Consider the following 23,350-nt stretch of genomic DNA (forward strand, 5'->3'; position numbering starts at 1 on the left):
TATTGATGGAAGTTTGTCCAGCTGCTACTGAAGTTAATAATGCCCCCCTTCAATTATAAACTATTTAGAGATTTTCCAACACCATTTTTTCCTTACCTATACTAATTCGAATATCAAAGCATTAGATATTGGCCGATACTGAGAACCAATCTGATACCAGTCATTTCTGGACTCTGGTCAGTTTCTGGACTGACTCCACTGTGGAAAACTAGCTCATTATTTAGCCCTACAGTGAACTCAGATCACGGCTCAACAAATAGAATCGTTACGTACAGCTTCTCTGTGACACATAAACTTGTTTTTGTGCTAATTATTGAGTTTTACTTCTAAATATGAAAAAAACAATGACAGAGATGGCCAAATCACAGGCTCTCTATCGCTTTCTCTCCATTATTCACCATTCAGAACGTCTCCATAATGATCTGCCTGCTAAAGCATGTGCAGTTTGACGCGTGATGACTAGAAGGGTTTTAAGCAAAACTCGTTGTTAGCAACACCTGCATTTTCAGTAGTATTGGATGTATTTCCAATACTGGTACAGGAACTGGAACAACACTTATATTGGACCTTCTTCCAGTTGACCTTGCTAAAAGTTTGCAAGCAGCAAACTGGTTGAATGTCAAATAGTGAAAACATGACAACACTAGAAAAGCACTAGAGTGCAGACCTCTGCCATTAGCCCTATCACCCAATAGTAAAGAATCCTTTAAAAAATTCCTGTATCCAGACGGTGATCCGGATCACTCCCAAAATCTAATCAGTTCTTCCTTATGCCATTCCTGACATTTCTGGAAAATTTCATCAACATCCGTCCATAGGTTCTTGAGTTATGTTGCTAACTAACTAACTAACTAACTAACTAACTTACTAACTAACTAACTAACCTTGCCGATCATATAACCTCCTTGGCGAAGGTAATTAACAGCTCTGTATGTTTCACTTCCAATACAAATGTGATGTACGCTATCCCTCTAGCATTTGGCAATATCTAAAGGCAGACAATTCATGACTTCTGCTTTGCTTATGCTTTTTTACTTCTGGGTCAAAGCCTGGCAAGGGAGCTGCAGGACATGCCCAGAGTTAGGGATGGAGACTGGATTTGTAAGGACCCAGCTTTGCATTTGCAGTACTTGAACCAACAATACTTGAGTTTACTGATACTGAAACATTTCTAAACATATTCACCAAAATGTATAAATAAATTCGCCAAATTCCCATGAAAGTCCCAAAGAAAATTCCCCCAACATTAAGGGCAATTATCTTGGAAAGCTAAAAGGTAATGTTATGTCCAAGTACAGGATCCCAGGAGGTAAAAATACATTGCAGAGCCTTCAACTGTCTTTAGGTTGTGGAAAAAAAGACTCAATCAATGCGACTGATGCTGCAAGTAGCATGCAGACTGATAACATCAACTTCTACTGCTGCAGAACAGTTATCACCCTCATCTACTCAAAGCAGCTGTGATAAACCACTCCAACTTTGCAGCCCTGTCAGTTAAAAATAGTAATCCAATGCTGAAATTCATGCTGAAATAGGCAGGGTAAGAGCTAATTAGCCAACACAATAATAGAGCTGAATGATGTATTGTTTGACCATCACAATGGCGATCCACACATGTGAAATAGTCACACTGCAAGACATGTGATGATAGTCATGTGACCTGAAGCACGTCATGCTGTTTCTTCTGTGTTGTGTGATGAAAATCCAAAATGAGAGTTTTCTCTTTTTTTTTTTTTACCTTAATCCACATGAAATTTCTGTCTGATATCACCATCAACAGTCAGAGAACAGAGCAATGTGCATGCAGCATCTGTGTCTGCAGGTAAAAACATTCGGCATAAAGGTGACACCACCACCCCCCCTCATCCAGCAGGAAAACCTTCTGGTTGTGAGGAACACGTGTGAACAAGCAACTAGTGAAGATTTCTGGGGCAGAGCTCTTAAAATTGAGTGCCTGAGTGAAAACTGCTAATGAAAGAGTAAAAAGTGATCAGCAGGCATGCAGATAAAGAAACAACATCAGAACTCAGTGTTATGTCAACAGCTTTAACAACATGCCCACTGGCCCCCACTAAATGGTGCAGACTATTAAATCTGTGTTTTCCTCCACACATCAGCTAACATGGGCCCATGTCACTGTAAAATGAATTAATATAGAGTCCTTTTCTGTTGGAGAGACAAAATAAAAAATAGGCCTGTGTACTGGTGTCACTCTTAAGTGAAGGCAAAAAAGGGCATTTCTGTTAGTTGAGACATGGAAAGTCTGCTACATCTGTGGAAGAGAGCCTGGACTAAATCCAGAGCTGATTATCCAGACCATGACCAGAGCAAACACCCAGGCTCCCCCCAAGCAGCTCTGCAAGGGACCAGAGTTGGTCCTCTGTTTCACAGACAGGACAGAATCCCTATTGTTCCTCCTGTATCTGAGGTTTCACAGTATAAAAAAGTGTTGCTGTAACAAACGGCATGTTTTCTATTCTTTCTGACCTCTCTTTGTGCTTTGATTAAATCCTTTTGTCCCCCTGGAGTTTGTCATCCAGTACATGCATCAGAGGGATCAGTAATTATTCACCGCTGAGTGTCGCACCATTTATTATGATAATTGTTAAGGGGGAGATGTCCCTTTTTCCAACAAATCAACCATTATGAGGTAATTTAAATCTGTGTAAGAGAAATTTTAAACCATGATGTGTGCCCTCCAGTGTTTCAGATTCATTACATGATTCATTCAGTGATTTCCCTGAGGCTTGCTGTATCAGGAGTTTCTTTATAGTCACTATTTCTGAAGTCATACACAGGAAATATCAATTTAGGCTGAATGATGACATTGCAGGTAAGACGTTTTGCATCTGCAATCTGTCACACATGAATATGTGATCATTTGATAGTCTGGAAAAATCATAGCATCAAATCCCATGGAAAGACAGAATATAAGAATATAATCAGCCAAAATGTCAAAAGAAAAATGTACTCCTTTGAGCAAATAATTCACTTTTATTCCTAGGATCTATTAAAAAAAATCAATAAGCTATATAATGGTATAGTAAAGAGAAGACAAACATGTCTAATGTAAAGTAAAACCCTGGGAGACAGCTTTTAATCTTGTTCTGGAGCTGGTTGCTGCAGATGTTATACTTCACTGTTGGTTTTGTCATGTTACATCCCTTCACTGATCAAAGATCACCTGTTGGGATAATAGAATGGAGAGTTAAACTTTTTAAAATCAGGAAACATGTAGTCTCTGCAAATATATGGAGAAGGGGTCTGGCTGCAGACTGAAAATCTCTGACAGCCACTCGTACAGACCATTTATCTGATATGCTGTAAAATAAAATTGGATTAAACTTCTGTTAATGGTTTGGGTAAAGGTTAAGGTAAAGGTTAAGAGACCAAAAGTTAAAAGTTAGAAAACCTGACTTGCAAAACCTCATAGCAAAATGTTCAAGAAAGCAGAGTAAACAGTCAGCTTACAGGAAAAAACTAGGGCTGTCAAAGGACCCTTTTCAGACAAGTTTATATTGTTCTCAGAGGTCCTCAAAACATGCCTGTGAAGTTTTTTGCTGAAAAAAAAAAACACTCCAGTTTTGGATTTTTGCATGTCTAAAAACCCCTCTGTGTCAGCCCTGCTCAGAATGAGCTGTTTCTGTGGCTTAAAATGTTATTGAGCTATCTGACTCCGCCCCTCCCCGCAAATGGATGTGGCTCTTCTGATCCTCCACTAAGCTGGCAGCTGAGATGAGGATCAGGAGAGGAGGTGGAATTCTTCCAAGCGGGGAGGGCCAACTGAACCTGGGGGCGGTGCTTACTCCCCACATGACATCATGAGGGGAAATCTGAGAACGCTTGTTTCAGCATACATTTTCTAAAAGGTGGAGAAAGAGAGGGGAGGGGGTATTTTTCTGATTCTTGGGGGGATTGTGGACAGGCCAGGGGCACATTTTGCTAGAAAAGCCTGTGTAGTTTTCATAATTTTTTCTCTTGGGATATTCCAAAACGTGGTTGTAAAACTTAAGGAGTTTATTTTTACAGTGGCCAGCAGTGGTAACAATTGAAGTGTGGGCAGTCCACACTGCCATATCAGAATGTGTCAGTGGGCAGTAAACACTTCAGTCAAGGACATTCATTAGGCACCACAAGTAAAAGATTTCTCCAAATAAACTGAATCAAAGTTTCCCCCGCAGTGTATTAATGTCTTTGCACAGCTGAATCATCAGACAGGCCTTATAATATGTCTGTGTTGTAATCACAAGTCTTAAACTTTCATTTCCTGACTCCTGGTGCATGTCGTTAAGATCAGGTAAAAAACAGCATATCACTGAGAGGGGTTCTTTGTGATCTGGTATAAAGAAAAGAGCCGAACCATCACTGAAAGACAGTCAAGCTGAGGAGGTTGCATAACAAAGTCCTGACTGTTCAGAGCCATGTCTGTGATCTTTGTATAACTGGGCTTTGTACCATTAATCAGCTGTGTATTATTCATGTGTTTTCTAGCATGCATCTCTTGGGAAGAGGAGATTTGCTATTTTGAAAAAAATATTAAATTAGTTTAAAAAAACAAACAGCATTGAACACCTAAATGTCAAACTTTAAGTTAAAGAACTGGTGGGTTTATTTACTGCATTGTGTGGGCTGAGGATGTTTCATGCGTCATGTTATATACACTGCCCTGTACTTGATGCAGCTTTTCCGACACCATCGGCTAAAAATAACTCACTCCTTTGCTTGAGAGTCAGATAGATCCCATTTATAACAGAATCTGTACTATTAAAATTCACATTCATTTAAATAACTTCACTTCCACCTTTTTCTAGAGGGTTGTTTCATGTTTAAACAGCCAAATGGGGGAATGCATGTGGCAGTCAAAAGAGAAAAATCTTTGATATTTTGTTATTCACAGCTTCCCGAATTCTATTCCAGCTGGAGACCTTTGTTTGAATGCCACATTATCTGTTTGACAGGCACACAAAGTAAGTAGCCTGAGTGCTAGAGCGTTACATTTATTCTCAAGCTGTTAATGTGACACACAGACACTCCAGATGCAAACTGAGCTGGAGCATCTTTGACAGTGATAGATCTGTGATCTATGAGTATAGCATGGTGTGTTTCCTGCTTCTTTGGTTGGTCTACAGCACAAAGGCACCTCTGTCTGGGGAAATGTAAAGTTTAAAACAACGCTGCAATAACTTCTTTTTACATATCATCCCCCTGATAAAGCTGCCCTAGGTAATACCTTTGAGCAAGAATACACTGATATTATATCATATGTCCCACTTTGGAAATGTTTGCAAATTTAAAATTCAGACAATGCAGGAAATAATGAATCAAAACCACAGGGTAGAGGCAAAGCTGTCCTATAAACACAACTATTCACAGTGGTGTCATTTGAATAGTTGGAGATTTTAAACTGAAATACAGTGACAAGACCAGTGGTGTTCAGACATATACTCTGCAACATAATTCTTTATTATTAGGTATATTTTTCCCTGCCTTATGAAAGGAAGCATGTTGATGTTGTTTTCAGCGTTGTGGGATCGAGGGTTAGCCCTGGTTCTATTTCTGGAACACTGCCATAATTTATGAAGTCTTATATTTTTCTTCAGGGACAACTGAATGCACTTTGAAAAATAAAGGTCTGGGCTCTCACTTAGTTCAAAGTGAATTGTTTGTGTGACTTTATGACACCAGTTTGCATTGTTGAATGTTTATGAAAAAAATATAGAAAAGGAATTCAGTCCCAGGCTGCTGGATGACTGTAGAAAACACATTAATAGATTCTGTCTTCTGGACACATAGCCCTTTGTCAGTGAGCATGTTTGTAAGGTTTGCTCTGCTACTCTTATGTGGCTAGAATAAAATTTCTGGCTGATGAGGCACAACAAAAAGGTGTAATAGGTTATAAAATCTTTTTATGATGATGGAGAAAGGCTCTTTGTTTTTGGCGACTGTGATTTTGATTAGTGTTGTTAATCAATAGAGTTGTCACCATACCTAAATCCTCCACTTACATAATAGTAAAAATCAAACAATTCAATACCACAGCAACAAATATGACCTCCTGGATACCCAGTACTGCTTAATTAAGTTGAACTTGATTTCCCAAATACACATACACAAAAAGAAATACTGTTTATATTATTGAAAGGCTAAAGGAAAATAATTTCCCCTAAATAAGATTTCTTCTGAATTATCATTAGTAATCCAGAGGAATTGAATGTAGTGATTCTGTTTAGTGTGTAGGTCAGGATTTGCAGAAATCCTTCTAGGGATATGTGACATCAATGAGTGGGTTTACATGTACTTGAGTGTCCCAATTTCTGTTTCTGCATGTATACCTTGTCAGAAACCGTGATATGCCAGTATCCCGGCTATTAGAAACCCAGATTTGCAACCTGAACAACTCAAAAAGAAAACGAGATACTGTCCCATGTCTAGGCCAAAGTTATCTGACAGCTGCAGACTATCTGTGCAGGTGTGACCCTGATTTAACTATTCATTTCACTTCACTTTTGGTAACTTCTGTACTTTCAACCTTAAATTAATGGATATTTTGTCCTTTAAAGCAATGGTTCTCAAATGCTCTGGCATCAGGACCCAGACATGACTCCTCTGTAAATTAGGGATGGGATCGATCCGATCCAATATCGGTATCGGGTCCAATATGGACGTAACTAATAGATTGGGTATCTGACTGACGGCGCCGATCCAAGTGACCGATCCAAATCCATCCTGCAGTTTGCAGTAGACCATGAACGCACCGCAGTCTCACATGAGACAGCCTGTGTGTAACTGAGCTAGTATTAGGATGTTCTTAGTGGTATAATTACCTAGTAGATTAAACATAAATCTATATTTAGAATAGTCAAAACTAGTCTAAAGATGAGAGTACACAAAGAAGAGTGGGTGAGACATTCTCCTGATAATGGGTAACGCTAGCATTGAAAGCCAGCGCTTGTTCCTCGACAGCCCACATACCACTTTATTTCCATTTACTCCTTTGGAAAACTGTCGCTAACTGCCGTTAGCTGTTAGCCACCAACAAGCTACTGATTGTTGACATCGGGTGAAGAGTCAGAGAGGAAGGCTGCGGCCATTAACTGAAGCTACAGCGGTCTCTAGTGGCGGGAGGTCTGTTACAGTTTAAAAGAGCATTATAGACAGGGATTTCAAGCACGTGCTCATAAAAAATGATAGGTAATTATTTTAACCAACTAGTAAATCAATGTTTAGTAGTAGTTCAAATACATTTGTTTGGAAAACATTTAAATTCAATTCTTTTTTTTTTTTTTTTTTTTTTTGGTTTTAAATAAGAGGAGCTGGGTGGTTTACTACAGCTTCATGTAACCTCACACATTTTACCAACAACAATAGTAATTGTTAAAAATATATATATATCGGAATCAGTATCAGTATCAACACATATTTATCGGAATCGGATCGGAACTGAAAAAAGTGGATCCGTGCATCCCTACTATAAATGATAAATGGGTTAATTTTCAAATAAAGACATTTTCTGGATTGCACGCCCATTACATACAATCCGAAAGTTAAACAGTAACTGTAAAATCAGCCTTCATCTGCCTTTTTGAGAGCCAATAACAGCACTGTAAAAACAGCTGATAGACAGTGAACTCTTGCTGGTTGGTTCCCTGAGTAAGTGCTTGAAATATCACACAAAAATTATTCTCAAGTGAAAAAAGACCTGGCTAAGGTAGATTGATTGTACTTTAAACTGCAAAAACTTTATTCACACATGCTATTGATATGTGAGGTGAATATAGCAGCTGTAAATGCTGGCAGAAATTTCTCACCCTAGTACTGAAGATTCTGACAACCTTAAAACCAATATGATTTTTTTGAGGGTAAAACTTATTATGAAGATGATGATGATGATGATGATGATGATGATAAAGGCATGTTTATCTGAACTTTGTACCACCTGCACAAAGGCAGATTTCTGAAGTATAATGACCCTAAAGCCCAGTTTGCAAACAGTGTTTTCATTCTGGTTCTCTTGTATCAAGTCACCAGGGTTTACTTTTAATATGATGCCTGAAATGAGGCATTAATTAATACAAGCATATATTAATTTGGTTTTATTATCACTGTGATGGTGCAGAGTCCATTCTTCAAATCTGAAACCTCTGAATGTCTTTTAAGAGGATAGCCAACACATCACAAACTAATTCTAGTGACTTTGTTGTAGATGATTTATTAAACAAAGAAGCTTTTGAATTTTGCAGATCTTTTAAATTTTCAGAAACTGTAAGAGTTATTAATTTGTGAAGATTTACTGGCTGCCTAAAAATCCTGGAATCAAAAGATATGCAAAAATCCTGTGCCTGCAATAACGGAAATCCAATAGGAAACCCTACTTTTTGTCTCAGACCAAACTGATACCCACTTCCTGGCTGGTTTACAAAACTAGTGTTGCTTTATAAAATATAACAATGCCTTAATGGTGGTTCCACTTGGCACTTCAGTGGACACCCTGGCTGAATCAATCCCACATTGCTCTTATTCTCTTCACACCTTTTATGTTCTCTTCCTTCGTGTTATACACTACACAAACCCCCTCCTGCACCTGTCTGCCTGCTTGTGTCTGGTTAGCAGGGGGAGGCAAGGTTAAGAAATGAGAGACATTAAGCTACCTACATGAACAATTTCACCTGAAAGGAATGTCTCAATTAAAGGTTTTATGGCTCAGTAAATTAGAGCAAGTTTAATGTCCCTCACTTTGCTACTGTAATTGCTGCTAACGTGCTATTGAGCAAGCAGTTGAGAGAAAATTGCTAAAACAGCCGTTATGTCTATATCAAGATGCACAGATCTGTAAATATCAGGATCAGCATGAATCCACCTACCAGGTATTCTTACTAGGATCAGCAAATCCAGCTGTCCTAACATTCATACTTTAACGTGTTTTGCTGCATTATACAAACTTTTCCAGTGGGAGGAAAAGAGCCTCCTGACATGTGAAAATGCTGCACTGCTGCTATTTGTAAAATTCATAGGCAGGATGTATTGTTTAGAGAAGCTGTGCAGGTAAAATCAAGTCTGCTTTAAATGAAACCACCTATTCATACTTGAACTCTGAGTTAATAAGCGGCTGATGACAGCAGAATGAACCATAGTTGGAAACAGAAGTTATGTTGCATATTTCATAGAAACTGTTGATTAACTATGTAACAGTGCAGCAAAGTTTACCTTTGTATAATTTTAATGCCTCACTGTACTAAATGCTCTAAACTCCTGATGTTCCCATAGTTTTATATATGCTGAGTATATAAAAATGTACAGTATAACAGTACAGCTGTTAAACGATCATATGTAAGCACATCTTGCAGGTTTCATTAATGATATATTCCAGTTTAAATATTTTAGTGGAATAGTTGTATGACCCAGTTTTGGTTGAGCTCTGCCGTGAACCCAGACAGTTTCATAGATTAACTTGTCAGCATCCTCTCTAATAAATAAAGAAAGAAGACAAAGTGGTACCCATTGTTCTCCCCCTGTACCCTTCGGCATGCCCTGCACAATTACCCTCTCCCTTCTGTTGTTTTCCAGCCTGTGTTGATGTCTACGGGACACACTCCAATGTACACCTCCGCTGTTTCCACTCTGGTAAGAGCACAGCAATCCGTGCTGCTCCGTCACCCTGAAATCTACCGGCAGTACCGTCATCCGTCATCATCATCAGTCTTATTTGTGTCCTCATTTCCTGTCTCTGCTGGATATCGTGTCACTAAAAGTTTGTCTGCCCGATGCAGACAGGCATCTGCCCGTTCAACACCATTTTAACTGTACTGCCTGAGTATGAGGTCATCTGTTTGATGATATCAATGTGCTCATACTCATTGTCATTTAAATCTCCATTGTCTGACAGATTGGTTCCGCTTGCGCTCAATGACTATATCTGGGGTCTTAAATCACAAAACTGGAACTGATCAGTTTTTTAATGTTGTCTTTGCCGTCACACTGAAATCATACTACTCTGTTTGATAGACTACTGTAATCTTTTGCAGAGCAGAGTGAAGCCTGTAGGTGTCAGTGTTAGACTACACCACGGCTTTCATGATAATGAAAGAAGGCTCTAATGTTTTATATAAATAACAAGTTTGCATGAACGTCGTGTCGTGGATGTCTCTGACACCTGTTAAACAAGGATGTAATCACAGAACAGGTAAAGGATAACAAATAATTCCCTTTCACCTTGTGATAAAACAAAAGATCTGTTTATATACATATCATTTATAGACTTCAATGGCAAAAATGGAAAATCTGCAGTCAAAGCCAGGACTTTAATTAAGAAGTCCAGGCCTTTCAAAAGTCATTGAAAGGACTGGACCTTAAAATGTAGCTCTCAGTCTCTCTCTCTGTTGCTCTCGCCACTATTTATCACTTCTCATCTCCGTCTGCTTGCCCTGACCTTGAACACACCCCTTCTAATAGTGCCTACTTATGATAAGCCCGTTTAACACGGGACATCCTGCACAATTTGGCAAAATATCTTGATACATAAAACAGAAGAGTGTCATTTAGAATATATGCACAGATTCAATTTTATACACTGGTTAGGTTACAGTTATGAACTGTCTCATTGCAGTAATGTCTGTGTGTGTGTTTGCAGCCGCTGCTGTGTGGTTGTCATTGATGTGTAGGTGATGTCGTCAGTCTGTCTCTTTATTGCTTTAATGGTGTGGGCTTTGCCAGTACCACTCCAGGCTCCATTGATTTATGGGTACAATTGTCTCTGGGAGCACTGCAATGGTTTGGCAAAGTAAGAAGAGGTCTTTGGGTTATGCACATGATTTAGTGAAGAGGTGCTTTCACTTCAAATCACATCTTTTTTTATTTTTCAACTCACAGCATAATGTAATTAGAACTGATTTTTTTCACACTGTGCAGAACTTTTGATATCGATCAAAGCTCATATTAATTAAACTTCATATCTCTTCTCCTCTGTGTGTCCAGATAAGTCTATAGTCTTCCCTTAATTGTGGGGCTCCATATAGGGCAGTGACGTCAATTACTGATCTTACTGCAGTGAACAGCATTCACAATTCATCTTTCAGATACAGCAAACAAAACCTACCATAAATTATGCTGTATATAAACCCAATTCCAAAAAAGTTGGGATAGTTTGTTAAATGTAAATAAAAACTGAATGCAATTATTGGCAAATATCAGAAACTCGTACTTAATTCATGATAGAACATAAACATATCAGAGGCTCAAACTGAAACATTTTTACCATGTCATGAAAAATACTAGCTTGTTTTTATTTTATGGCAGCAAAGCATCTCAAAAAAGTCAGGATAGGGCCATGTTTACCCTAGTGTAGCATCCATTCCCCTCTTCTTTTAACAACAGTCTGAAAACATCTGGAAAGTGAGGAGACTAATTACTGGAGTTTTGAGAGAGGAATGTTGTCCCATTCTTACCTGATTTCTTATCTGGTTTTCTTTGCTGGATTTTTCCTTCTATGATAAGACAAATGCTTATTTTGGTGAAAGGTCTGGACTACATTCAGCACCCTGACTCTTCTACTGTGAAGCCATGCTGTTGTGATGGATGTGGTATGTGGTAAAATAGTAAAGGTCTTCCCTGAAAGAGACATCTGTTGCGCTAAAACCTCTATATAGTTCTCAGCATGGGCACTAATGCAACCTAATACCATGAGATGCAGGCTTTAACAAGCTGGATAGTCCTTTTCTTCTCCATTCCGTAGGACTCGGTGTTTGTGGTTTCCAAAAATTTCAAATTTAAATTCATTTGACCACAGAACAGTTTTCCATTTTGCCTCGGTTTAAATGAGCTTTGGCCCAGAGAAGATGGTGGCATTTCTGGATCCTCTTCTTTGCATGATACAGCTTTATGCAGTGATTTCCAGTACAGAAGGCTGTTTTCAATGCAGTTCTGCCTAAGGGCCCGAAGATCACCAGCATCTTGTCCCTTTCGCACAAAAAAAAGAATCCTTTGATGATATCATGTACTGTAGATGGCAGGATATTAAAAAAATTCCCAATTTTACATTGAGGAACATTTTTCTGAAACTGTTCAACAATTTTTAGAAAAAGTTTTTGCAAATTGGTCAACCTCTGCTCACCTTTACTTCTGAGACACTCTGCCTCTCTTAAATGCCCCTTTTATACCCAGCCATGTTACTCATCTGTTGCCAAATTCAAAATTAGCTCATACTGTCCATAAAATGGTAAATGTCTCAGTTTCCATATCTGGTATTTTGTTAATGTTGATTGGGAATAAAAAATGGATTTATGACTTCCAAATTAGTGCATTCTGTTGTTATTGATACTTCACACAGTGTCCCAACTTTTTTAGAGTTGGGGTTGTAAATGTACAAAAATCAAAGAGGTCACGTCAAAGAAGTCATGTGTTTGCTTCCTGGCATGATAAATAATGGAGCTTACAAAAAGGTTGTTAAAAATGGTTGCCTCTGCTAAAGCTAATGAGCCCAGGGTCTTGAACTGTCAGTGTTGCAGAAATTTCCTTAAGTTTGCAGCGAATCCCAAAGGCATCTAATTATTGAGCTAAGCCTGGATGTGAATTCATTTTTCAGGACACTTTTGAGTTTCACATAAATTTCACATAAAAGAAGGCTTCCCTCAGTGTATGTGACACTGTTAACTACCCTGGAGGCAGGACTCAAACTTTTTCCCTGACAGAGATCCGTCTCAAACATCTTCTTGAGGAAAGTGCGTTATTTCCGGTGCATGAGGTACATTTATCTTAACAGATTGGAGTTATTGAACTGCAAACATTACGCAACACAAATGCCATCTATCTTTCATTTGACAAGCCCTGAGTGACGACCAGCAGGCACAAAGTGCTTACTAAAGACCCCCACCAGCCGTTTTGTCTTACATTCTGTCTCTTTTAATAATAAAAGATGCCTATCACTTTCCCTTCTCACCAACCTAGAGCTGTTCCCATACATAACACTTTCACAGAAGTCTTCCAGAGACAAAACCTGTTTGTACAGTGTCTAACACTTCAGTGTGGCAAAAGAGGCAATTGTTTTTAATGCAAGGATTCAATTACTGCTTTCCATAGTGCTTCCCTGAGAGACATCCATTATACTGTCCCCTTTCTGCTCTGCACTCTTGTCTGCTTCATATCTGGTTTCTATCTTCATTCTCTCCGTCCTCCTTACTTTTCTTTAATAAATGTTTAAATATGTCCCTGCAGCTTCGGTGTAATTACAGTGCAGCAGCAGCTCAGGTCCTTTGGGAAGAAGTGGGGGTTGGATGAAAAAAAATATACGCATGCAAAAAGAGGAGGAGAGAGCTGTTCATGCTGAATGGCAGAGTGAGACTGATAGAGAGGGCCTTGCAATATGAAGGGTGAGAAAATTAGATAGGTAGACGGAGGATTTTTATTCAACAAGATGAGAACGTCAGCTGACAGCTTGTCCTTCAGCACGTCCTTACATAAGTCTGTTCAGAGTGCATGCTAATGTTTGTGTGTTTATGGGTACATATCGTCTTGCCTGCTAATCCATCTGTCATTCAAGGAAAAGATGCAGATTGTAACGGAAATTTAACTCTTTAATGTATTTTTAAGTAGTTATGTGATAGCTTAGTGAGGCTATAATCATTGAACACAAGAATATAAAGAATACATGTGTATTTCCTTTTAAGTATCCATCCTTCTATGTACTTGTGCTGTTTTTCAAGTGTCTCTGTCCATGGTGCTGAATTCATTGTTGGCAGATGGGCTTTAAGTCTGGAGACATACTTGCTATGTACTCACCCAGCTCCATCATGAGCAATTTTATACACTTGACTTGTGTGATGTGTATTACTGTAGGATATAAACTAAAAACACTCAGCGGTTACAGTGATGTTAATTCTGAGATCAGATTTACTTTAATAGAGACACCATTAACCTCCTAAGACCTGAGTTTTTTTTTGGAATGTATTTTAGTTCCTCCCACATATTTGGGATAAGTGGGACCTGAGAAGTTTAAAAGCCCATCCTTGTTTGTGAGCAGATTTAGTTTTGACCAAAAATTAAAATCTCCTGAAGGTGCTGTTTCTGAGGAAATACAGCACTGATTGGTTTTAGAGCACTTTTTGGCTGTATGTTGGCCACTTTTTCAGTTTCTGTTTTTTTTTTCTCACAGTAAGAAAATTGTCAGTCATTGAGAGGAACAGAGGAGTCATTTTTCTAGTTGTTTTGATGATGAATAACAAGCCAAGCATGATTAAAAATTCCATTAAAAGTTCAGATCTCTTGGAAATTCTCCTGTCCGGAATCCACACAAATTATCTAAAATTTCAAAGAAATTACCTGAAATTTCTGTGAAAATTCTTGAACATATTTTTTGATTGTATCCCTTAGAAAATACTCTAGCAATTTCCTCAAATATTCCCCAAATGCTTTAGTGAAACTCCATCATAAAAGCCTATACATTCCAATAACAATTTACCCCCAATTTCCATGTAAATTTCTGAATTTCAAAGCATCCATCCATTTTCTATTTCGAGGCGGACAAATCCTTGACAAATCACCAGTCAATCACACCAACAGCCAATTTAGAGTCACCAGTTAACCTGATGAGCATGTTTTTGGTGGTGGGAGGAAGCTGGAGAATCCAGAGAGAACCCACGCCTTACTGTAACAGTTCTTTTAGTTAGACAGGAGTGTTTTGTTTTCCTGCTTTACATGTTTCAGCTACTTCCTGTAGTTTTCGTCAGAAGCGTCACGTGATGGTGCTGTGACATGTCTTGTAGGCTGCTTACATGGTTTTGCCAGACAGTAAGCAGCCTACAAGACACGTCACAGCACCATCACATGACGCTTCTGACGAAAGCTTAAGGAAGTAGCTAAAGCATGTAAGGCAGATAAACAAAACACTCCTGTCTGACTAAAATTTGAGCAGTAAGTTTTATAACAGAGGACAGAATGAATCTCTACCTAAGAGAATCCATGCCTGCTTGGGAGAACATGCAAACTCGGCACAGAAAGGACCTGACTGAAGGTCAGCGAACCAGGGACCTTGGTGCTGTGAGGCAACAGTGCTAACCCCTGCGCCACTGTGCAGCCTCAACTTTAAATCAAAATCCCCTAAATTCCATATACATTCTCCAGATTGCTCAAAACTTAAAATGAGACTCTCCAAAGAAATACAAAGATATCCTCAAATTTTTACATGAAAATACTTGAAAAAAATCCAAGTAAATTTCCCCAAATATTCAAAGAAATTCCCTATAATGTCCATAAAAATTCTAGAATTCTTTCATAGAATATTCTCCTAACATTTCAAGCAATTTACTTCAACTTCAAAGAAAATTCTTTATGATTATCTAAAAAAATCTAACAGCAGGAATTATTACCATGTTGTCGGAAAACCAAAATGTAGTGAACATGCAGAGTCTTAGGAGGTTAATCATTATCAGTAACATCAGATCAGCTCAGTTTGATGACAGAACACACTGTCAGTACCGTCTGCTGTCTGCTTCTCCAACATTGTCCTTTGTGCACTGACGTAACAGCCCCGGCTTTCAGGTTTAATGATCAGCCCTGCTAACTAATGGCATTCAGCTGAATGAATCAGTGATTCTGAAGGTACAGCATCTGTTGAAAATAGAAAAGACTGCTTGTAATGCCTCTTGTTTATTTGTATGTCAATACTTATCAGTTATCTGGTAAATGAAAACTAGACTAATCCGAACACAACCACAGAGGCATTAGGCAGAGAGTCACCTGTTTGCAAGGTCATTCATCAAACTGAAACACTAATATACTGTTCCACTTAGTTTCCGTGTTTCTGCATTAACCTCTAAAACATAACTTCTCCACCTCGGCTGGTTTGACAGATATGTTTGTGGCTGTGCAGTGACAATAACACATCATAAAGATGTGGATAATTGTAGACTTGGTCTATCAGCTCTTCATTACTCTCTGCTATTGTTGTTCCCGCTGTCACATCCACATCCCATCTGTCTCCACACTCCTCCATGTGCATGCTGCATCTCTCGTCTGTGTCACATTAATTTTTGAGGATGTGCTTCAACAACGCACCAAACTGAGGCAGGAGAGACAAGGCAGCCATCATGCCTACATGCAGTTTACAGGAAGTATATCTCCAGCCTAAGTCTTCAGCAGAGCATTCCTGACAGTCATTGTGCATGGTTTCTATTAGCCTAAATGCTAAAAAAGAATCTGTTTTTACCATGACATGATCCTTTTTGGAAATCTTAGGAAACTGAAAACAAGTAGAGGAACACACAGGTGACAAGCTAAAATAATCTGATGTCAAGCTGCAGTCTACCCCACTTCTCTGCCAATGCTGTGTTTAGCCAGCAGACTCTCGGTTTCAAGTACTCCCAATACAAGTCAGGCCAGTGTGAGCTGCTCGTCCTTCAAAGTTCAGCCAAAGTGTATTTCCTCCCACTCTCACATGGCCAGGGCAGACATTATACTGAGAGACAGTTAAGTAATTGCCATCAAACTTTCCTGCCCGCTCCTCTTTCCCTGAGCAGAGAGGGTGGGCGGGGTGCAGTACAGTAGCAGCAGAAAATATGAACTGCATTCTCAGTGAGCAGAGACCAGCAGCAGGGAGGCACCGCTATCACAGTCCACTGCCACAGATGACGCCGAATGAAAGGATCTGTTTGTGAATGCTCAGTTTAACTCCGGATGGCTGATTTCTGAAGAAAGGACTGCTTCATCTCAAATAAGGACAAGCCTCATCAGCATTGAATGATTTTTTTATAAAAGGAGCACTGCTTTAGAGGACAGAACAGGATTTTAAAAATAAAAGCTATGAAACAGGAGTCAGCTGGAGGAAGATACTAATTAGTCTGTGATTTTTGGGTTTAAACTGTTAGAATATGTTAAAGGGTGTCCTAATGCATGCTGTCTTTTGTTGCTGCTTTATTTGAATAGAAAGGAACGCAAAGCTGGGAGGGCATGTGTTGGCTTGTAAAAGGGTCTCTTTTAAGTGGGGCAATCTGGTCGCTCTGTGGTGCTGTCATGGCAGGTCGTGGACCAAATGGCTCCCTTTGCAAATAATGTTTCTGAAGAACTGCTGAGAGGGCACTTTAGCTCTTTTAGACACTCTCTGCTTGGGTGTGATGTAATTTTGTGAGGTGATCAGAGATTGCTCACTGTGTTAAGAGTGATTTATATTACACCACTGGATCAGCATGTTCATGTCCGTGTGGTATGCTAAAAAGATGGGCTGCCGGTTCCTCGACAATGTTCGGAAAGCCAAGTATCATCGGCATCATAAGCTGGTAGGCATTTCTTAAACATGTTTGCTTTTTTTTACTATGATTGTACATCAATTCATTGTTTAAATCTAAAGGTGCTTCATGAAGAGAGTACGTTTGATGTTAGATGTTTTATTCAAAAATATTTGGTGCTGTATATCTCATCTAGTGAAACTAATCAAATCATGCTCATACTGAATGTATGCTCTGAGGGTATAAATGTGTGCAAGTTTGTCTTTAATCTTTTTTTCCTTAATTTTAACACTCCATCAACCCTGAAGCCGAAGGTACCCACCAACTCAGCATCAGCACAGCCCACACATAAGTATGTAACCACATTTTCCAGCACTCTGCCGATATCAATGTGGGATGCAATGAGAAGCCAATAAGTGAGCTATTTGCATAATGTGGCGTCCAAATTAACCTCTGTCACATCCTGCACTTAAACCCACACATGCAGCTAAATCACCAGCCATTCAACCTGACGCACAAAAATCACAGCTAGACGTCACAAAACACTTCACCACAGTCCTCTCATTTCCATTTCTTTAACAGCTCTGCACAGCACTGAGGAAGGGGCAGTCACGATCGTTTGATCTGTTACCTGCAGCAGATGAATGATTAAAAACTTGCAGTATCATTAATGGTTGCATAACATGTTAGTTTTCTTCATTAAATACCAGTTATTTGACATTGTGTATTACACAGTGGAGGTTCCTATCCTCCTGCTTACTGACCAAATGGCTGTTATGTGTTAACAGCTGCAAGGTTGCGGGACGTGCAGCATAAAAGCTTCTCTAATGCCTCCTTTGGTTTGTATCCAGTGCCAGCTTATACATTCCCCATGATGACATTGAAGTATTTTTGCGCACAAAGACAAAGGCAGAGACAGCAGTTGTTGATTTCAATATTCTTGGCTTAAGTGAACAGCTAAGCGTCAATATTATTGGCATTAGTGTAATCTTTTTACTAAAAATGTCTGTCAGACTGAGAGTCTGAATGTGAGCATGCACAGAACAGGTCATAAGCCTCAGACCAGGTGTTGTCCGTTACACGTGCACAGAGCAGATTGATCAGATTACCTTCTCGTCTGCAGTGTGCAGCTACACAAGCTGGATAGTGTCTACTACTGAACAGCTAACATTTGATATTTATTTGACATTTAAATAAAGGAAAGAAATCGACAAACTGTTTCTTTCCTCCTGAAATCCAAATCAGTAAACACTGTAAAACCTGAAAATCAGTGTAAACAGAAACTGCCTTTAAATTGTCTTTAAATTAGCATTTTCTCATGCTGGCTATAAATCCAGAAGCCTGGCTCTGGTCTGCTGTAGATAGTTCTTCCTGTAGAAACAGAGCAGAGGGCAGCTTAGCTGAAAAAGTAGTGTTAAAATATAGGTGGGCTAAAGCAGCCAAAGAGTGTAAATCTAAACAACCCCAGCATTGAGAGACTCGACAGAACAGAGAGAGTGCAGGAGAGAGCTCTGTCAAAAATCCCTACAGGGAGAGTGCCTGCTCTGGGCTTACATTTCTGCTGGCTGTACTCATTATTTTTGTCTCTAGATGGAGATGAATTTGAGGTAATGTTCAGCAGCACAGCTTGTTGGACACAGCCAAACTGTGAAGCCATACAGGCTGTTGTAATAAAACTTCACAGAGGAAAACAGAGCTCTAGTATTTATGGGGGCTTTTATGTCTCTGCTAAATGTGGAGATTTCCTCTTAAAATGACAGCTAAAATTAGCAGCATTCATCTTGATAATGACAACAGGCCTTAGAGCATAGAATGGTAGCATTGGCTGGAACACAACATTTTACACTCATTGTTAGCATGTTAAAATAAACATATATGAAAGCTGTTTTTATAATGTTGTCAACAATCTTTCAGTTCTATCAGTTTAATCAAATAAATCAATTTAATGTTGGACCGTAGCACACCTAAGAGCTGATTCAGAGGAGAGATTTAGTATTGGGCAGAAGATGATGTCATCTACTGAACAAATTCTGATCCATTTCTGAGGTCAAAGTTGAAAAAGTATTGACATTTGGAGAATTTTGCACACAAAAAAAGTCCTGGGGGGAAAACATCTGTTTCATTTATTGTTTTAACTTATTAACTTGTGTAACTTGTGTACATTTTGTAGACTACTTTATTTTTCTTGTTTTAACCTTTTCTTGTAAGGTGACCTTGAAAGGCACCTATAAATAAAATGCATTATTATTAGTAGTATTTTCCATCAGCTACATTATTTCAAATATTGGCGTTAACCCATGAAGTGGAGAAATATCATGGATATTGAATGTGCGACAAAAACTAAATTACATTTTAGTCTACTTTTAGTCCTCTTGATGAACACAAAATTTACTTTTTTTCAGTTTTATTCATCAAAGATCTATTTTAGGCTAGTTTTAGTCTAACCTTTCTCTAGGAAAAAAGACTGTTGATGAACTATTTAGACATAGTTTTAGTCAACAAAATTAAAACAAATGTTGCAGTCTTCAAAGCATCAGGTTATTTAAATACAATACTAAGAGTGTAAGATAGATTTAGTCATTTCTTATTTAATCTATTTAAACATTTCAGTGCAAAATTCTTCCATGTTGTAACTTCAAGCAGTTTTACTTAAAATCATAATAAAAACCTACAACAATTTTGTTGGATTGTTGTCTTAGATTGCTTTAGTTTTAACAAGAAACAACTTAAGTACCAGTCACTGTGGACTCAAATAAAATACTGATTAACAGGAAAGCACAATATCAGATTTTTGCCAGTATCTAATATTGATACCAAAGGAGTTCTGCAAAGTTCTCCACAAACCTAAAGCTCACCTCATAAGCAAGTGATGCAAAATGTTTTCAAATATCCAGTTTTTATTTACAAAATTGAAAAAGAAAGATTTCATGCAACTTTCATTTTCATTAAAACTATATTTTCTCCATTATTTATTTATTTTTAAAAATCGGCATCTAGTTTTAATGCAGCACTACATCCAGACAGTGGCCATAGCCCACCTGAAAGCTGTTTGTTGACTGCCATTAAATAACAAAAAAGAAAGCGGTCAGGTCTGTGAGTCCCAACAGAGGTACTTTATATTTATTATCAACTAATCAATCTATTTAACTTAGTGTTGTCAAGAAAAATAAATAAGTTAAATGCACACTTTGAAATTTCTGCCACCCGGGGGTTCTCAAACAAAACCATAATATGATCTAACAAATACAGACCAGCACTGCTCAGTTCTGCCCACCTCTGCTGTTTACTTCTTGTTTTGAATGAGGACTCGGTTTATTTAAAAAATGGCACCTTATAAGATGTATTTAGTGAATAGAAATCCAATGTTTTGGTTTCATTCATAGATTTCCCATGAAAACAGCACTTCCACGTTCGTGCTAGAAGTGACCCCAGAATGCACTCTGGGGCCTGGAAAGGCCTCGTGGGGGTCGTTACATGTTACATGTTTGGCCGACTGAACTTGCAACTGATGGTAACCACAATAGCCCATCCTGTTACAGTCACAGAAATCAAGAATTTCTCTGGCTTTGAAAACTTTTGGAAATATTTGAGATAATGTAAGATTAAAGCTTGAAAATATACAACATAGGAAAAGTCGTTTTTAAACTTGTATAGATATTTCAGTGCAAAATTCTACGTATTGCATCTTTAAAATTAACACCAATCTGTTAGCCTGTCAGTTTCCATTTCATGTCTGCATCAAGCTCACAAATGCAGATGTGAATCCTGATCCATTTCTTAACTACTTTCATTTCCTTGTGACTTTTGAGTATTTATTTTCTTTCAAATGCAGATTTCTTACGGTCAATATGTACAGCCAATATTTTGACTGTAAATGTCAGCAGTAATATTCACCAATCATATAATTCTTAAGCTATTATCTGCTAATACCAGTCTCATTCTGATACTGTCTTGCATCCCTACTGATGAACGTAGCAAGATCTGTAAAAATGATGACTTTACTTCATTCCTCCTCTTTGACAACCTTCATATCCTGGGTTGAGTGAGTATAGAGACTGATTGAAAATATAGCTTTCCATTGCATCACAAAAAGTAAAAATGAGATTTCCTTCTAAGCGGAGAAAATGTGCTCAGTTGTGTGGCTGTGTAGTGTCTATGAGTGTGTGTTGGAGCTGTCAAGTCTGTGAAGGTCAGCGGGCTGATTTTATGCTGCTGGTTGCTGCTCTGTAAGCACTTTTTGATGCTGAGGTCTTTCCCATGCTAATCAGCATGGCACAGTACAGTGACAAGAATAAAAGCGGGAGTGCCAATGGGGAAATCAGACTGTGTTCACCAAAGAGAACAGTACATAATGGTGTGTTTACATCTTTTAACATCAGATATAGCTTGATGATGAAAGCAAATCCTTGAAAGCAGGAAAATGTATCGTAGAGAAATTGCATCAAAAGGAGAAGAATCAGAACAGCATGTAGAGGTTTAATGTCACACTTTAGATGAGGAAAATCCTGCCAAGTAAGCCCCAACCATCCTCTCCTATCCCTCTCTATCACTTTTCTTGTCTTTCCTGTGGAATACTTGCTGTGATGACCATAAAGGATGCTTTGAGACTAACATTTTCTGACAATAAAGCATGCAGATATTACAGCCATTGATAAAAATGCCATTGCCTTGTAACCAAGCTTAGTTTTCTTCATAATCCTTTAAGTTGGCTGGCAGACAGGGTTAATTTTGGCAGCTATTATTATTATTATATATAATTCTAGTCTTAGCTTTAGTCTTTAAATGAAATGCATTTTAGTTTTAGTCACATTTTAGTAATTTCTACCCTTTTTAGTTTTAGTCTAGTTTTACTTGACAAAAACACGAAACATTTTCATCTAGTTTTTAGTCCGTAAAAGTCCTCACATTTTAGTCTTTACTTTAAGTCCAAGCATTTATTTTCTTGCCTAAATCTGGTACCAAGTCATGATAATGTGTTCTCTCCACCCTGCCAAACCTGGGGTCCCTGCTTTCTACAGCTGAGAGGCAGAAGAGCTACAGCTGCATTGTCTTTTTGACAGATTGACCCACAGTGGAGAAATATCACAAATTTTGAATGTCTGACAAAAACTACATTTCATTCTGGTCTTGTTTTAGTCACCTTGACGAAAACTAAACTTCGCTTAGTCATCACAGATCTATTGTTGTTAGTCTTAGTCTCGTTTTTGTCATGGAAAAAAAGGCTGTCCACGAACATTTTGAGTCATAGTTTTAGTCGACAAAATTAACACTGCTGGCAGATAGCTTCTGTATGTTGTCAGAGGCTTTGCACATAAATCACTGTTAGGTCTGTTTGGAACTTATAAACAATTTAGCTTGGATTGCAACGTTTAGGCTCGAGCATAATCAATCAACTGGACCAGAGTTTGGGAAAATGGGCCAAGTATGAATTATTTCTGTTTCCATCCTGGGTGAAAATTAACAAAAGGCTCTCCGGCAGAGCTTTATCCACCATCATCCTGACAACCATAGCAGAATGTGAATAACGTTATCATGGTTAAGAGCTAAAATGGCTCTTGGCTGTGACTGAACATTTCACAGAGCTCATCCTGGAGCAGCCTCATCTTTGAGTTTCTGCCATAATTTCTTAATAATGTTTCTTTTCTCTCTGCCTCCAGGGAAATACTCCTCCAGTGGTGGTGAACACTGACACACTCGATGGCTCCCCATATGTAAGGATTACGTTTAATCTTTCCTTTATTGTATTATTATGTTAGGCTTAATCACATGACTAACTGAAAGGCCTATATTCAGTCTGTATTATCAGTAATTCCACTCCTTTCCACACTATCCAGGTACGTCTTTGCCCATTGTTTCAGTCTGAATGATAACAGTAATTCATTTTACTCCTTATTAATTAAAACTGGGTTTCCCTTTTTTTAATATTTGGCACAAAAGAAACAATGAGTTTCTTGTTTCTTTCAACCTTGAATATGTTTTGTGAGTTGTGCAGGATGAGAGAATAAGGCCTCTCAGAGAAAGGCCTTACATCACTGAGCTGTATTTTTGCACCACTACAGCAATAAGTAAAGTTGTTTTCTAGGTCAGCACCAAAAACAGTAAAGCCTGGAGTTCTTTAAATTCCTCTTCCTCTGAGACTT

The 23,350-nt window shown here is 38.4% G+C and overlaps 1 protein-coding gene and 1 long non-coding RNA gene across 6 annotated transcripts in view; one reads left to right on the top strand and one right to left on the bottom strand.

Moving 5' to 3' along the window:
- The window catches only part of LOC121519025 (disks large homolog 4), a 118,390-nt gene that overhangs the window by 69,882 nt on the left and 25,158 nt on the right, over nucleotides 1-23,350 (top strand). For all 5 annotated transcript variants that reach the window (XM_041801790.1, XM_041801788.1, XM_041801791.1 and 2 more), the window contains exons 3-4: nucleotides 9,565-9,621; nucleotides 22,868-22,921. In XM_041801790.1, coding sequence (XP_041657724.1) covers nucleotides 9,565-9,621; nucleotides 22,868-22,921 — 111 coding nt within the window. The remainder of the gene's footprint in view (nucleotides 1-9,564; nucleotides 9,622-22,867; nucleotides 22,922-23,350) is intronic.
- The window catches only part of LOC121519026, an 87,889-nt gene that overhangs the window by 48,544 nt on the left and 15,995 nt on the right, over nucleotides 1-23,350 (bottom strand). The gene's annotated exons all lie outside the window — the stretch shown is intronic.

This window comes from Cheilinus undulatus, linkage group 12 (assembly GCF_018320785.1).
Source record: "Cheilinus undulatus linkage group 12, ASM1832078v1, whole genome shotgun sequence".
NCBI classification, from domain to species: domain Eukaryota; kingdom Metazoa; phylum Chordata; class Actinopteri; order Labriformes; family Labridae; genus Cheilinus; species Cheilinus undulatus.